The sequence below is a fragment of the Vipera berus genome (genome assembly GCF_964194415.1).
Source record: "Vipera berus genome assembly, chromosome: 1".
NCBI lineage: Eukaryota > Metazoa > Chordata > Lepidosauria > Squamata > Viperidae > Vipera > Vipera berus.
Genome location: NC_138202.1, coordinates 123,726,687 through 123,744,230, shown reverse-complemented (window position 1 = coordinate 123,744,230; position 17,544 = coordinate 123,726,687). Strand labels below are relative to the sequence as shown.

The window sequence follows — 17,544 nt, the reverse complement described above, 5'->3', positions numbered from 1 at the left end:
TTATGTAAAAAAATAAAAAAACAGCATTCCAATGATCAGTGTTGGGGGAAACTGCCTCTTGTTGGTTTCACAACAGCTTAGAAAGGATAAGTATTTCAAGGATAGTCTCTACTGAGAAACTCTGGTTAACCCAACACATTGTGAGATTAATTGGTACACTGTTTGGGGGAATATACACATTTCTGCTTTCCAGTCAATGATAACATTTGTCTGAAAGCAGAATCCAAAGGATGGTTATATCAGATGCGATCAAAACTCCTCTTAAGCACAACCCACTATAGATTGCAGGGCAAGTCAGAATCGGAAATATTAGGCTCCACCTGACAGAAAAGAAGACATCCAGGCAGCAGCAAGGACGCTGTTATAATTAAACTACCTTCTAAGCCCTACCAGCCAAAAGTCTGATAGTGCAAGGGCTCCCTGGTGAGACTGGAGTAAAAGTAATCTGGGCAATGAGCTGTACTGGACCACTCCTGCAAACCCAGCAAGTAGCATAGTTGGAGTTGCCTAAAAAAAACGAAGTCATTGAGAAAATGAAGGCACTGGACAACAGCGCTACTTTCCAGACTATATCTAACTCACTTGTTTGGTAGCAAACCCTGATCACCCACCGCTGTTTCACTCTAGCTCTCGCTTTTCTAGCTGAGTAGGCTCTTAAATATCAACCTTGCATCTTGTAGTAGTTCCTTACCACCCTCACCACCCCCACTACCAGAAGCACATTGTAGAATTGCTTTTATATTGTTAGCCTCTTTAGCCTCTCTTTCAGACTGGAGTTAAATCTCTCTGAACTTCAAGGAAAACACAGTACTTGGTTATAATTTGAGTTTACATTACCTACTGTAGCAATGAGCACCTATCTGAAAGGTAGGGAGCATTTGCGTGACACCCCCACCCCACTGTTCAGGTATCTTTATCCTAAAAGATTTTCAGCCAAAATGAATGGTTCCACTTGATGCACTCCTTACTGTTATATTCCTGGCATGAGACAATGCAACATCTTTATGTTTTTCCCTCCTGCCCATTTCAGGACAATAGGCTGGTCTTTGGTTACCACACAAACTAGCTATCTAGTCCATGCAACCATGCTCTAGCAAGCCACAAATTCAAACAAGCCCTTCAAGATGACAGTCTTCCTTTTTATTTTGTCCTAACATCTAGAGATGTAACAACAAGCCGTCTTGTTATTGTCACCGAAAGGTCCATGCATTCAAGTCCAGGATATGACATGCTCAGTTTCCACTAGAGTTCCAAAGCCTGTGCATCATCTAAGGAACATCATTTGATTGGCTTTCAACAAATCCACACGATTCGCTGGAAGGGGAAGCACAAGCTCAAAATGAAAAGGGAAGGATGAGCCTTACTGTCATTTCAGAGGCTGCGTAACAGTCCATTTGCCCCATCTTAAGGGGAAGGTGATATCTCTGATCTCCATGTATGTATCTTCAAAAATTGTGCGAGAGGAGATCTCGTTGAAGCTGGGAGGTGTATGGAGGTTCCTCTGAGATATATCACTTCAGTGCCTACCATTGCCCAGATCCTGATCCAAGCCCCACCCACTTGTGTTTTCTCATAGCTTTGCTTGCGAAGCACCAGGGATTTAAATATTTAAAAGTCTCTTGTAGAAAACCCCAGCAATCAATTGGGGGGGGGGCGGCAAAGCTTTCTTTTCAAAATAAGGGTTATTCTGAAATGTTTAGTTGCCACCCTGCAGGATGTTATTAGGCTAACCCCATCCACCCTGCCAGAGTCCCATGGGTACGTCTGATATCAGTCACATGGCACGCTCCCCTTGCGGTGCCCAGTCACCTAAATGCTAGCGGTCAGGTTGCTGCACACAAAACACCTTGGCCTGGTGATCACCAGAAGTAGTAACCACAAGCGAAGCATCTCTGCAAAAAGAGAGATAGAGAGATGATTAAATACGCATATACTCACATATATACTGTACGCCTCAATACGTATGTTTATACCAAACAAAAAAAAGGAAAGAAGCAAAAAATATCATACTACAAATCAAATATTAAGTTAAGATACGCTAAAAGAGAGACAAGAAAAACAGGGTCATACTATCATTTCTGCTGAGACTCCAGTTGGTTTAGGCTTCTCCTCAAATATCAGCCAGCAGCAACTCTTTATCAAATTATACAAAGTATTATAAATAATGCTAATATAAACAATGCTGTTTTTATGAATCAGCTTATTTTTCTCCTCCTCCATCCCAATTTCCTTTCCTTGCACATCCTGTCTTTTTGATTATAAATCTGAAGGCAAGCACTATTTTGGTGCCAATATTTCTAAGTTGGGAGACTCTTTGGCTAAAGGATGAGGCAAAAGGCTGGGAATGAATATGTTTTAAAAATCAGTACTCAGACGCGGGAACTAAGAGTGATCAAAAACATTAATATAAAGAAGTCTTTTAAAATATTAACCAATAATCACATAGTCATTTATGAGCTCAATCCTGTCCATGCTTATCCATCCAATGGAATTCAGCACGGCTTGTTCCCAAGTGGATATGCAATTAATCTTCATAACGCCAGTGTGAGTGGGTAAAAAAAGGAATCACATAGTAGAAATAATAAGCTGAAAGTCAAAACGTCAAAGAGCTTGGGAAGCCCTATATTAAGCCCATGATTCTGACATATCATTCATTTTATTTTCTTGTTCTTGGCACTCCTGAGAGCCTTTGTAGTGTAGTCATAAAGGTGTTGGGCTGGCGTTAAGAGAAGTCTTCTGTCACAGATATTCACTGGGTGACTTTGGGCCAATCACTCTCTGTCAGCCGAGCACAGGATTATTGTTGTTGTTGTGGGGGGAAAATGGGAGGATGCAACATTTATTTTATTTATTTATTTTATTTTAATTCCATTTATATCCCGCCCTTCTCCGAAGACTCAGGGCGGCTTACAAGCTTAGCAGTAGCCTTCATTTTATGTATATGCCTGCTTATTAGGGCTTTCACACACACCCCCAAGCAGCATTATTACAAAGTCAGCTTAATTGCTCCCAACAATTAGGGTCCTCATTTTACCTACCTCGGAAGGATGGAAGGCTGAGTCAACCTTGAGCCTGGTGGGACTCGAACCTGCACCAATTGCAGGCAGCTGGTGTTACTTAAGGAGGCATTAGCCCACTGCTCCACCAAGGCTCTTTGTACTGTATATACTGCCATGGCCACCTTAGGAAAACACGGGATACAATTCTAACACAAAAATAAATCATAAGCGCCACCAAGGGAACTGGAAAGAAGAAAACTATTTCACCTATGCAAAGAATCACTCCAGAAACAGCACGACTCTTCTTCCCATTCAACCCAGTTCCTGACTATCCCAGCCTGCTACACATTTCAGTTGGAGCCCATTTTCCTACTGAAGCCCTAGCCTCTTATGACATCCCAGTGCCCCTATACTGGAGTAACATGAGTGAATTACTCAACCTCAACCTTGAGGTAACGTAGCTTTTTATACCCCTTCTTCCATTTCATGCCCATATGCCACTTCCAAGCACCTTCCACCAGCATCCTCCAATCTAAAATAGCTCTTGAAGTACTTACTTGTTCAAAGCAAAGTCTAAAATTTCAGCCGAGTGGCCTCTGTATTCACTAATGAGCTTTCCTGACCGTGCATCCCAGAGCCTCACAGCCCCGTCCAGACTGCAAGTGTAGACCACGGGGGAACTTTCTTCCCAAAGGAGCTGCACAATACCCGACTGTAAATGGGAGGTGGAAAATGCATTAGTAGCATTCATTGGCATGAATCCAGAATTCACACTTTCTTTTTTTTGATTGTCCCACCCTCAGGAGACCATCGCAGAAAATCTCCCTTTCTAGGGAGGTGGTGGAGAGAATGACGGGGCGTCAGCTTCAGAAGACCGTGGAGAAAGCAGATTATTACCCTTGAGTTTCAGGACAGTATGGGGTCAGTACTGGTCATGTTTGGTGGAGTTGTGGTGGTGGTGGTGGTGCGTTCATCCAAGTACTCCTTGATCTCTCAGTGGATTCCAGTATGTTGCCCACAGTATCTTATAAGGCTTGCTTTGGGTAGATGAGATCATCTAACTAGAGCAGGGGTAGGCAACCGCGGCTCTTTTATGACTCATGGACTTCAATTTCCAGAATTCCTGAGTCACCTGACTCAGGAATTCTGGGAGTTGAAGTCCATGAGTCATGAAAGAGACGAGGTTGCCTACCCCTAAACTAGAGTAAGTCCGATGACAACCAATTTTATACCTCAAGTCTGATCAACCACGCGCTGCTACTGAAATCCTGACCCAGTGCCTAGAAGCTATGTCGGCCTGGATAGGACTGAGTGGCTTTGTTTGTCTGACCCCACTTCAGGGGAGATCCCATCTCTAGTCTTTAAAAAGACTCCTTTTCAATGAGAAACTAGTATACCTCAAAAAGCAGGTGACGGCTGTGCCCAAGAGGGCTTTTGCACAGGTTTATGTGATACACTATTTGAGCCCATATCTGACCAGGAGGCTCCTAAAGCAATCACTCTTGTTTTTGCCACCTCCAGATTGGACAATTGTAATACACACTATACAGGGCTGCTCTTGAAGATCAGTTTGAGGCTACAGCTGGTCTAGGAACAGGGGTGTGAACAGTGGTGGGCAGGTCTTATTATGCTCATGTAACCTGCACTAGTTATAAGTTGCCTTCTTGGTGAATTCAAGGTGTTAAGGGGGTACTTATCTAGTAGTTCCTTCCTCCTGAACATTAATCTCAAAGAGCACCCAGAAAATTATGAGAAGCAGCCTGTGAACGGTCACGTGCATCTGTGCCAGAATACCTTCCTTCCTAGCATGCCCCCCAGTGATCACAACATGCTCCGTTACCTCATGCTGGCACTTATGCCTCAGAGTCTGCGTGGCAAGGTCATAAATAGCCAAGGTCCCATCCAAATAGCCGAGAGCTGCCAGTGGCATCCTGCAACAGGAAAGCCAAAGAGAAGGTCTTATACTGGAACTTGCCTTGCCCAGTTTTGTAGGAAAGCTATAGGGAGTCCTTGACTTATAACCGACCGCAACTGGGGACCAGAATTTCCATTGCTAAGCAAGGCGGATGTTAAATGAGTCGTGCCCAATTTTATGACCTTTTTCCCCCCAATGATTAAGTGAATCACTGCAGTTCTTAAGTGACCCGTGCATTTGTTAAGTGAATCCGGCTTCTCATTGACTTTGCTTGTCAGAAGCCAGCAGGGAATGTTGCAAACGGTTGATCACGTGATTGCAGGATGCTGCAACCATCGTAAATATATGCCGGTTGCCAACTGCCCAAATTTTGATCATGTGACTGTGGGGATGCTAGTGACGGTTGCAAGTCTGAGGACTGATCAGTCACTTTTATCAGTGCTATTGTTACTTTGAACAGTCGCTAAACAGATGGTTGTAAGTCTGAGGACTGCCTGTAGAAAGATTAGATAAATCATCAGAGCATTACTTCCTCTTGGTATGCTAAAGAGCTCCTGGGCACTAAGTATTTGTCTGATTTTCACACTCTTGGTGGGGGGAAATCACGTAGCAATCATCAGAAAAGCACACTGTCAAGGTTGGTCCACACCATCGTTCTCCCCTTTGTGGAAGCTTAGATGTGCATCATATGTGATGCTGGCTTTTAGGAACCTTGCCTGTTCTGATGTGCACAAGGGTAGAATTGGTTACAGGCCATGTAGATCATCTTCCCAAGATCTCCCTTTAATTGCTGTCTGATTGAGGATGGTTAGAGAAGACTTGGGGAGGGCTGGTTCAAAGCAATGTACTGGCCCTTAAGGGTGGAAATGGTTTTGAAGCATGTAGTTAATGCCAAATACATTCCATGCATGTGATCATCTCCCAGTAGTTTCTAAAAGCCAAAGCAGAATTAAAGTAACGTTTTTCTGGAATCAGAAAGAAATAAGATGCCAGAAAATATATATATCTCCTTCATCTTTGCGGTCCACATCCAGATCTGCTATCATGAAGATCTGGGAAGGAGACTTAGAACCTCAGCCAATTCAGAGAAACAATGTTCCTTTCTGGGCCAAATTGACTATTTATTTACTCTTACTCACTGTGTCTATGAGCAAAAGAAAAATGCCATCTGTACCAAACTCATAGTCACATCTTCTTTCCCCTTAAATACTTACACATTGCAGAAACCCAGGGACTCCACTGAGTTGGATTCTGCCTCCTCCTCAACTGCCGGGTTGCTCTCTGCCTTGAACACAGACACCACCTGCAGGAAAGAGGCAGCCAATAATGGCTTTTCTCTGCGGTCAAGAAGCAGAACATTATGACCGATACTTTTCTGGAAGTACAGGCTTGATAAATGCTTCATGTAATAAAATCAACCACCCTATAATCTTAGCCAAGAATGCAAAAAAAAAGTCTGGAAAAGTACACACCAATGGCCATTGATTCCCAACAAATTCTGGCTGGACTTTCCAGCTTACAAAATGGTTGTTACGATCAGGACTCCATTCACAATCAGACGTCTCTTATCACACACCGTGACTCTGAAATGCAGCTTGAGATTATGGCTAAAGTTTTTCATTTTATTTCTATCTCCGACACCCCTATCCTAAATTTGGATCTGGAGATACAGGAGCTGAAAGCTACCTCCTGCTCGGGCGTCACTCGCGCTGGCAAAATGTGGGGCAATCGTGGGTGGGCATGATTTAATGGCAAACTTTTCTCCAGCTTTGAAATGGAATAATGAACCTTTTCCTCTCGGATGCCAGTCACTTTGCTAGCAGTGAGAAAGCGTGTGCTTTCAAGCTAAATTAGTTTCAGGAGTGGTTTGCCGTTGGCTGAGAGACAGCGACTGACACAAAGGCGCCTTGTTACGCCATGGTGGTGCAGTGGTTAGAATGCAGTACTGCAGGCTACTTCTGTTGACTGCCTGACTGCCTGCAGTTTGGCAGTTCGAGTCTCACTGGCTCAAGGTTGACTCAGCCTTCCATCCTCCCAAGGTCAGTAACATGAGGACCCAGATTGTTGGGGGCATTATGCTGACTCTGTAAATCGCTTGGAGAGGGCTGTAAAGCACTGGGAAGTGGTATATAAATCTAAGTGCTATGGCTGGTTTCATACTTGGGGCAGGACTAGAACTCCAGTCTCCCAGTTTCTAGCCTGGTACCACTGTACCAAACTGGCCCAGGTTCAAATCCCCAGCCGCCAGAGAAGTTGATTGGGTAGCTCCGGAGCAGCATTAAAAGAGCCTTGGTGGAGCAGTGGGCTAATGCCTCCTTAAGTAACACCAGCTGCCTGCAATTAGTGCAGGTTCGAGTCCCACCAGGCTCAAGGTTGACTCAGCCTTCCATCCTTCCGAGGTAGGTAAAATGAGGACCCAGATTGTTGGGGGCAATAAGCTGACTTTGTAATAATGCCGCTTGGGGTGTGTGTGTGTGAAAGCCCTAATAAGCAGGCATATACATAGAATGAAGGCTACTGCTAAGCTTGTAAGCCGCCCTGAGTCTTCGGAGAAGGGCGGGATATAAATGGAATTAAAATAAAATAAATAATTAAATAAAAATTTTCACTCTCTTCAAATGAGTTCATACGATAATTGGATAAATAATGGGGGAAGAAAGTTAAAACCTTGAAGTAAATTTGGGACAAAAGTATAATTGTCAGCACGACTAAACAACTTTATCAACCAAGCAGATACTTTGCACATCCGGACAACTAATAGGAAGAGGGAGGGAAGCGCTCACCTTTCCAGTTGCAGCATTTATCAGCTTGGCATGGCAGTCAACAGAACCTGTCAGGATTAGACTGCCATCCTTCTGGCTGGCCACACACGTTAGAGGGCCCTGGTGGCCCTCATTACCTGAAAGACAAAGAACAACCAGCCAATGAAAGGGCCTGTTAAGGTTTCCTTTCCCATGTGCTATCTTGGCTAACATCTTGATTCTCAAACTCCTGTTTTCTCTGAACAGAAACACCACAATGCCACATTAGTGATGTAAACTTACAATGCTGATTTATTCATTTTCTGCTTTCCCCTAAAAAAACAAAATCTATGACTGTACCTCAGAGCCAATTTGAGTACGAAAGTACTCCTGGTATTTCCAATTTGCTGAACTACACAGAAATGGAAACCTGAGCTGGCTGCACAATAAAATATACAGTTAACTGACCAGCCCTATCAGTATCGTTGTATTCTGTATTTCCTTGAGAACCTGTATCCTCTTTTCACTATCCTTCATGAGGAGGAGACACGAAAAGAGATTTTTCTATGAGGCTTACCCTACTTTACAGGCAAATCTAAAGCGACAGAAATGGGCAAAAGAGCCAATTTTTTTAAGCAGAGGTGAGATGACCAGGATGCAGGTATTATGCTCCGGTGAGCTGAAGGTTTCTTCCACACAATATTTGGTACCTTTCAGAACATGCAGTGAGTTGCCCTGCTTCAGGTCCCAAATGCGCACAGTTCCATCTTCATAGCCGACAACAGCCCTTCTCCCTGCATGAAGCATTTTTGTGTTAGTCATTTTCCAGGATATTCAGACAAATTTAATTTTAAAGAGGCCCAAGGACTTTCCCACCTCTATACCAAAATTCCAAAAAAAACACCCCACCCCATGTTGTTTCTCGTTGTGAAAGGAAATAGAGGATGTGTTCAGAAGTGCGAAGTGTTGGGGTAGTCCCATTACTGAAGCAATTCTAACATCAAAAACAATTCTCCTTACCATCAGGGAGGACGTGGCCACATGTAGCCGGGCAATTTGGCCCTTGAAAGGTTTTGCATTCTCCACTAGGGATCTTCCACATCCAGCAGTTGCCATCAGCTGTGCCAGCCAGAAGGACATGGGACTGGGGGTGCCATTCTGTCCACTGGAAGAAGAAAGTAAGCCACAGATTGGGAAAGGAACAAAGCTAGAAAGAAAATGGCTGCTTGGTCAGTCAATCAACACATTCTTCACCTGTTTCGTTTATGACCCGATTTATTTTAACCAGAGTATTCGAATATTTTACATTGGCTAGAGTCGCAGTTCATGCTAAACCATAAAAAAAATATAATTCTTGGGTTCATTTGCGTTAAGTGAAAGCAACACATGTATACACTATGGCTTAGTGTCAAGTGTGAACTCTGCCAGTGTGAGAAATTAACAGCTAAAACCTAAGCATATCTCTAAAAAGTTTATTATCTTGGATTCAAATAGCATCTTAAAGAGTTACAGGCTTCCTAATGATCACCCAGGAAGCTCATAATCATACAAGGTTATTCTAAGGAACTAGAATAAATAACATCTGAAAGATCACAGTTTATTATAAAGAACCATTCAGTAGAAAGGGGCTTGATGTAAGTCAGGTTTCTAAATTAGCTTCACTGGATGGTGGAGGTGGTAGATGCAGAGGTAACTTGCTCATCCACACACCCCCTTCCTTGCCTCACTCAGCGTGACAATTTTCTTTTGGAATGATGGATCTCATCCAATTCTGAAAAGGCCACATTTTACACTTCCTGAAAACCATGCAAGGAAAGCGATCTTCTTCAATAAGGAGAAAACCGCATATACCACTTTATGGTCTTTCAAGTTCTCCAGCATTTTACCTCGGTGAAACAGGAACTAGCCAGGACAGGTGGAAACAGTCTTTCTTTTTCTTTTTTGATCTGGACCATGTTTGCCTTCCTACTCTGTCTGGGAGCTATAGAGAATGTAGCAGAGATGATTTCATCTCACAAGTTAAGAGGGGACAAATTCTTGGGACATTTAAAACGTATTTTCAGCTTTGGAGAAGTTTAAGAGTGGAATTGGTATTTTAAGAATTGCAGCTTAGGCCTCTATTCTGTCCCCCAAGCATCTCCCCAGGTGGAGGGGATCTTGGAGGACTCTAATGAGTGTTTTGGACATCTTTAGATGACTTATGCTTTTGCTCCTTAAAGCTCCTCTACCAATGAAAAAGAAGATAAAATATACCCACTCCTAAAAAATGAAGGGCCCTTGGTGCTCTCTTAAGCTTGTTTTTCTTGTAGATGTTTCATGAAACATCTGCAAGAAAACAACCAAGCTCAGACAGCATCAAAGACCCCTCATTTCAGCCTTGAGCTGCAAATATTCTTCTTTATTGGTACAACTCTAACAAAACTATGTGGGTTACAAAAAAGGTACTACCCTCTCTAAGGATAGCGCCACCATAATTTATCAAGTTTGCTTTGCTTTCCATTGGGAAAGTCAGCTGTCTTTTTCAGGCAAAGTTTTTGCTATGGCACTCACAGGCTCACCTCCAAGTCACCCACTTCGAAAGACCAAATCTCTTCTTTGGCGTCGACTCGCCAGACTTTAATGAGTCCACCCATGTCACCCGTGGCCACGAAAGTGGAGTCATAACTAAAACCAACACAAGTGACAGAATCTTTGTGACCTAGAGACAGTGGGAAGAAAACGAACATGTTTTGGGGCAGGCAGGTTTTAGAGAGCCCAAATGGTGGAAGACTGATTTGTATGGCAATTGGCTGCAAAAGTGAGATGAATTGGGACTTAATTTAAGCTTTAGCATTACTATTTTGTATCCCGCAATTCCAAAATGTCCAGCTGGTGTCTCCTTATTCCATCAATTATCAAACTTTCCACCTCGGCTAAGAGTGTAAACCTACTGCAGTAACTTGGATGGCTTTAAAGGGGGATTAGATAAATTCAGTGCAGACAGATCTATCACATGCCATCAGTCTTGGAGACTCAATACTACTTCTGTAGGGAAAGTAGGGGAACATTGGCTGAAGTAGATATTTCCTGCTAGTGATCACTGCAGAGACATCTGATTGGCCACAAGAAATAAATGTTGAGTGAAGATGGGCTTCAAATTCTTTCCATGTTTTCAATAAGTGAAACCTATTTTATTAAATTGCATTTGCTCCTGTGCTAAACAGTACAGGACCGTATCCAAAGACAGTCCAGGAAATATTTGACTGAAACTTTATTTTATCTATGGCAAAAATTTCTCTGGAAATTTTAGGTATGACCCTCTTCTCTACAGGCTACCCATCTGAAGCCTCATACCAATTGCCTCCCTTCATCAGACACGCTTGTAGTATCAGGATAATACTGAAAAAAATGTTCTCCATAGTATAATAATATAATGGCACACACATTATTATTTCAATTAAACAAGGACATCTCTTAGAACTCCAGGATTGTGCCTTTTCTTTAGCAGTGCCTGGAATGAGGTTCCCTCAAGATCTCGATACTCCCCCACCTCCCCCCCCCTACAGTTGTTTAAAAGAGCTATGAAGACTTGGCTCTTTTGCCAATTCTTCGGCAAAGGAAAGTGAGACCCTCATTTCATCCCGCTTGCCATCTTTTTTGTTCTGTTCTATTGTAATTTCTTTGTTGTGAACCACTCAGCATCACTGAGAGATGGGCAGCATACAAGTGCGACAAATAATCTCACTAAGCCACAATATGGTTAGTTTTGGCTTCACAAGTTGTTTGAGGCTAGCCAGTCAAATAGTTTCATGAAATGTATGAATCAATCTAGTAGACTTCTTAAAGCACTATATAAACATTAATGTTAATGTGGGCAATGTTACTCCTAATACCATCCTTCCTACTTTAGCCTAATAAAACTATACAGTGTCTATGTATATACTATATATGTGTGTACAAATGCAATAGAGTCACTGTGAGCTATTGTTACTACATAATCTGCACACTTCATATATGCACACTTCCCTTTTTTACACTCACACCTGCTTGCCAGGATTTCTGGAAATTATAGAAACAGTAACCCCACACATTAGGGGACACAAAGCTGAGAAAACTGGGATAACCATTCACACATGGTCCACTATAGTCAGTGATTTGAATGCTAAAAGGAAAAATTAGGGTGGGGAGAAATTAATCCAGCTTATATAGGACGTGGTGGCTCATTGGGTTAAGACGCTGAGCTTGTCAATCAGAAGGTCGGCTGTTTGGTGGGTTGAATCCCGAGTGCCGCGTAGCAGAGTGAGCGCCTGTTACTCATCCCAGCTTCTGCCAACCTAGCAGTTCAAAAGCACGTAAAAATGCAAGTAGAAAAATAGGGACCACTACAGTGGGAAGGTAACAGCGTTCTGTGCGCCTTTGGCGTCTAGTCATGCCGGCCACATGACCACGGAGACGTCCTCAGATAAACGCTGGCTCTTCGGCTTTGAAACGGAGATGAGCACCAGCCCCTAGAGTTGGAAATGACTAGCACGCATGTGCGGGGGAACCTTTACCTTTATATAAGAAATGGAAGCTGGCTCCTTTTTTTCGAGGTCTTGCCATTCACTCAAAAGGCGCACAGATCAAGAAATCTATATGCCTTTTGATCAAGATACCAAAAATATGTTTACTATACCTGTTGTTTTTGCAAGTGTGATAATGTGAGACCTATCAGAAACAATGTTGCCAGCCAATACACTCTGCAGGGATTTCTGCTTTTGGCACATCTCACCTGTACACTCAAAAAGGAGCTCGCCATCACTGACATGCCACACAAAGGCCCTGTCATCTTCACCACCTGTCACAGCAAGAGTGTTGGTCTTTGGGTCAAGACTTACACAGAAAACTGAAGCTGTGGAGAATTAACAGAACAATGGTAATAGAAGAAATCTCCTATAAACAAAGGTAGTCAATGAATTCAGAACAATCAAATCAATGAAAGCCAAAGTCTGGGAAAGGACACTGGTCCTCTCTCAGGAAATACTATCTTAAGACTTTAGCTTATCTGCTTAATGCTAGAACTGGATTTGTCTTTGAGAAACCCTCCAAATAGAAACCCAGCAAAATACTATAGAAGCCAGCTCTTCGACTTTTTTTTATTTCAAAGATCCAGCAGCACCTTAAGAAAAGTAACAAGGAAATTTGACATACTTCTTCTTCAAGAGTTAATCTATTCTATAAGGAATATCACGTTTTGTTGCTAAGGAATAGCTAGTCATTTAAGACATATTTTATTTTCATCTTAGAACAGAATCCAGCACAATTCACATTACCGCTGCTTGATTTCAATGGCCAAGATAGAACTCCAGAGCCAGCCATTATTGGCCTAATTCACACATTACAGTGAGCCATCATGTGATTTTAGTTTAGCCCTTGTGGTTTGTAACCTATAGAGCATTATTGCCAACAACCCTGTGGAAAGTACGCTAAAGAGAGAGGGAGAAAGTTAAGAGAAAAGAACCATAGATTCCTTTTTTCTGGCATATCAAATTGCTGTTAACTATCAACTATTCTGTGAGAAAAAATATATAATATAAAATATATTTTACAATATATTTATTGCACTTTTATTTACAATTGTGTATATTCCTTGTATGTGGGTCTGACAAGTTTCACTTAAACCACGGGTCGGCAACCCGCGGCTCCGGAGCCGCATGCGGCTCTTTGAGCCGTCTCATGCGGCTCCCAGCCGCCCGGTGCGCGCGCACCTCTTCGAACGGGCAGTGGTGCGCGCGCACCTCTCCAAATGGAGAGTGGCACCGCCCGTTTGGAGAGGTGCGCGCGCACCTCCCAGAATGGGTGGAGGTGCGCGTGCACCTCCCCAAACCTTTGGAGAGGTGTGCGCATACCTCCGCCCGAATGGGCAGAGCTGCGCGCGCACCTCCCCAAACCTTTGGAGGTGCGCGCGTACCTCCGCGCGAACGGGCCGCTGCGTCGCTCTTTGAGGAAGCTGCCGCGGCCCGTCTGCAAAGCTGCCGAAAGCGGCAGCTTTGCAGATGGGCCACGGCAGCTTCCTCAAAGAGCGACGCCGCGGCCCGTTACGAGAGGTGCGCGCGCACCTCCCCGAATGGGCAGAGCTGCGCACGCACCTCCCCAAACCTTTGGAGAGGTGCGTGCGTACCTCCGCACGAACGGGCCGCGGCGTCGTTCTTTGAGGAAGCTGCCGTGGCCCGTCTGCAAAGCTGCCGAAAGCGGCAGCTTTGCAGATGGGCCACGGCAGCTTCCTCAAAGAGCGACGCCGCGGCCCGTTCTGAGAGGTGCGCGCGCACCTCCCCGAATGGGCGGAGCTGCGCGCGCACCTCCCCAAACCTTTGGAGAGGTGCGCGCGTACCTCCGTGCGAACGGGCCGCTGCGTCGCTCTTTGAGGAAGCTGCCGCGGCCCGTCTGTAAAGCTGCCGAAAGCGGCAGCTTTGCAGATGGGCCACGGCAGCTTCCTCAAAGAGCGACGCCGCGGCCCGTTCCGAGAGGTGTGCGCGCACCTCCCCGAATGGGCGGAGCTGCGCGCGCACCTCCCCAAACCTTTGGAGAGGTGCGCGCGTACCTCCGCGCGAACGGGCCGCGGCGTCGCTCTTTGAGGAAGCTGCCGCGGCCCGTCTGCAAAGCTGCCGAAAGCGGCAGCTTTGCAGGTGGGCCACGGCAGCTTCCTCAAAGAGCGACGTGCGGCCCGTTCCGAGAGGTGCGCGCGCACCTCTCCGAACGACCGGAGGTGCGCGCGCACCTCCCCAAACCTTTGGAGAGGTGCGCGCGTACCTCCGGGCGAACGGGCAGCGGTGCCGCTCTTTGAGGAAGCTGCCGCGGCCCGTCTGCAAAGCTGCCGAAAGCGGCAGCTTTGCAGACGGGCCGTCGCCATCGGGCAACTGGGAACCGGTTCCATCTCACTTTTTTAAAAAAATGGCAACCGCGTGCGTCCGCGCATGCGCAAAAAACGTTTTGCAGGTGGGCCACGGCAGCTTCCTCAAAGAGCGACGCCGCGGCCCGTTCCGAGAGGTGTGCGCGCACCTCTCCGAACGACCGGAGGTGCGCGCGCACCTCCCCAAACCTTTGGACGGGCAGCGGCTCCCAGTTTTTTTAATTTGTGATGGAACCGGTTCCCGGTGGCTCTTTTCCTTTTTTAGGTTGCCGACCCCTGACTTAAACTATGGATGGAAGTAATTATAATAAGAGTTGGTCCATTAATAGGTACAGATACAAGTCAGTGATAAATAAATGATCCCCACCACGGGTCGGCAACCCGCGGCTCCGGAGCCGCATGCGGCTCTTTGAGCCGTCTCATGCGGCTCCCAGCCGCCCGGTGCGCGCGCACCTCTTCGAACGGGCAGTGGTGCGCGCGCACCTCTCCAAATGGAGAGTGGCACCGCCCGTTTGGAGAGCGGCAGCTTTGCAGGTGGGCCACGGCAGCTTCCTCAAAGAGCGACGTGCGGCCCGTTCCGAGAGGTGCGCGCGCACCTCTCCAAACGACCGGAGGTGCGCGCGCACCTCCCCAAACCTTTGGAGAGGTGCGTGCGTACCTCCGGGCGAACGGGCAGCGGTGCCGCTCTTTGAGGAAGCTGCCGCGGCCCGTCTGCAAAGCTGCCGAAAGCAGCAGCTTTGCAGACGGGCCGTCGCCGTCGGGCAACCGGGAACCGGTTCCATCTCACTTTTTTAAAAAAATGGCAACCGCGTGCGTCCGCGCATGCGCAAAAAACCGTTTTGTGCATGCGCAAAACGTTTTTTGCGCATGCGCATGCATGGACACACGCACGCGGCTCCCAGTTTTTTTAATTTGTGATGGAACCGGTTCCCGGTGGCTCTTTTCCTTTTTTAGGTTGCCGACCCCTGATCCACACCAACCAATTGTGCTAGTGATCAGTGACCATCACACTGAACACATACACAACATAAATTTTGGCGTATACTTGGTGTCCCTCCATACATGGTAAAGAGACAGCACAGAATGTGTCTGTGCACATGCATTTGGCTATCATAAATACAGGCAATGGAAAGTATGTGGATATACACACACATATACAAGAATCCATCTTTTTGATTCATGGGGAAGAGTTTCACTCTAAACTTCTTGCTCAATTCCAGCCTTGGCAGTTCATAACCAATTAGCAGAATCCTCCCCAGCTTCTAAATGACAAAGCATTTAATTTGGGGAGCAACTAATGAAGGAAAAAGCCATTCCCTTATCCCTTTAATAGCTCACCTGTATGCTTAGAGAATGTGACCTCACTGTCATCCTGAGCCTCCATGCCTTCTTCCACCCCCTCATCTTCCTCCCAAGCAGAGTCTTCTTCTAAATCGACATCTTCTATTTCATCAGCCAGATCATCTGCAGTGAGAGAAAAAGGCAGTTTTAAAATTACCCAGCAGCCAACTCTTAGATTCATATGTGGAACAGATGTAGTAACAGATCTCTCTGTTCTCTCATTAACCCGTTTGATCTCTCCATTAACCCTTCTAAAGAAGGAACATAAAGCCACTTCTCTGTTTCATTTTTTAAAAAGCACAAGTCAAAAAACTGCCTCACAGAGAAAGCTGTTTGGAAATATCCAAGCTCCATTTCCAAAATCCCTCTCCAGCAGTCCTCAACTTACGACCACAACTGAGCTCAAAGTTTATGTGGCTAAGTGAGAAATTTGCTATGTGATTTTGCTCCATTTTACAATTTTTCTTGCCACATTTATTAAGTGAATCATTGCAGTTGTTAAATTAGTAAAACGGCTGTTAAGTGAACCTGGTTTTCCCCATTGACTTTGTCAGAAGGTTGCAAAAGGTGATCACGTGACCCCTGGACACTGCAACTGTCATGAATGAATCAGTTGTCAAGCATCCAAATGTAAATCACGTGACGATGGGGATGCTGCAACGGTCATTAAGTGTGAAAATGGTCATGAGTCCCTTTTTTAGTGCCTTTGTAACTTCAAAGGGTCATTAAAAAGAATGTTAGACTAAGTGCTTGTCGATCAGAAGGTCGGCAGTTTGGCGGGTCGAATCCCGAGTGCTGCGTAGCAGAGTGAGCACCTGTTACTCGTCCCAGCTTCTGCCAACCTAGCAGTTCGAAAGCATGTAAAAATGCAAGTAGAAAAATAGGGACCACTACGGTGGGACGGTAACAGCGTTCCGTGTGCCTTTGGCGTCTAGTCATGCCGGCCACATGACCACGGAGACGTCCTCGGACAAGCGCTGGCTCTTCGGCTTTGAAACGGAGATGAGCACCGGCCCCTAGAGTCGGAAACGACTAGCATGCATGTGCGGGGGAACCTTTACCTTTTTTATTTTCTATAAGAATGCAATTTAAACAGTAACAAGTGTAATTATCATCATCTTTCCTTCTAAGAAAAAAAAACTTATGCCACTCCACTAGTTTTCCTGACATGCGGGACAGTTTTTCTCCCCCAAATTTCTTACAAGGAAACCTAATCTTCTAGTCTCGTGCCTTGCGTCAAACCGTTGGTTTCCAGGGTCCTACCCAATAATCGCTCTCTTTTCCTTTACCCGGTCCAGACGGCTCGAGATCCACCACCTCCACGATCTCCTCTGCATCCTCTTCCCCATCACCGCTGGCCATGAGCAACAGCGCTTCGGACGCCGGCTCTACCTCTTCCCCTTCTCCGGGCTCCGCCATGCTGACTCCAACCTCCCGCCGTCACCGGACACGCGTCCCCACCGTCCTGCTCGGGACTCTCTTCCTTGTTCCCGCCCCCTGTGGCGGGGGAGGAGCCAGCGTACTGGAGCCAATCTCACGAAAGAACGAAAAAATAACTAGCCAATCCGAGCTGCCAACACAGTCTCCCTCATTCGCTACTTTCACATTCTAAACCAGGGGTCGGCAACCTCGGCTCTTTTAGGACTCGTGGACTTCAACTCCCAGAATTCCTGAGCCAGC

General features: G+C 45.6%; 1 protein-coding gene across 2 annotated transcripts; it reads right to left on the bottom strand.

The window, feature by feature from the left end:
• Window positions 1-1,125: 1,125 nt before the first annotated feature.
• On the bottom strand, window positions 1,126-17,341 carry AAMP (angio associated migratory cell protein). 2 transcript variants are annotated; one of them, XM_081318548.1, is made up of 11 exons: window positions 17,154-17,341; window positions 15,862-15,987; window positions 12,406-12,525; window positions 10,214-10,353; window positions 8,676-8,820; window positions 8,366-8,449; window positions 7,698-7,813; window positions 6,129-6,217; window positions 4,840-4,930; window positions 3,557-3,711; window positions 1,126-1,892 (listed from the first exon to the last, which is right to left on the bottom strand). In XM_081318548.1, exons 1-11 carry the CDS (start codon window positions 17,281-17,283, stop codon window positions 1,817-1,819), a joined length of 1,272 nt encoding a protein of 423 aa, XP_081174674.1. In that variant the 5' UTR covers window positions 17,284-17,341; the 3' UTR covers window positions 1,126-1,816. The 2 variants fall into 2 exon arrangements, with proteins under 2 accessions (XP_081174674.1, XP_081174675.1); XM_081318549.1 differs by having other exon boundaries at window positions 17,128-17,263.
• Window positions 17,342-17,544: the final 203 nt, after the last annotated feature.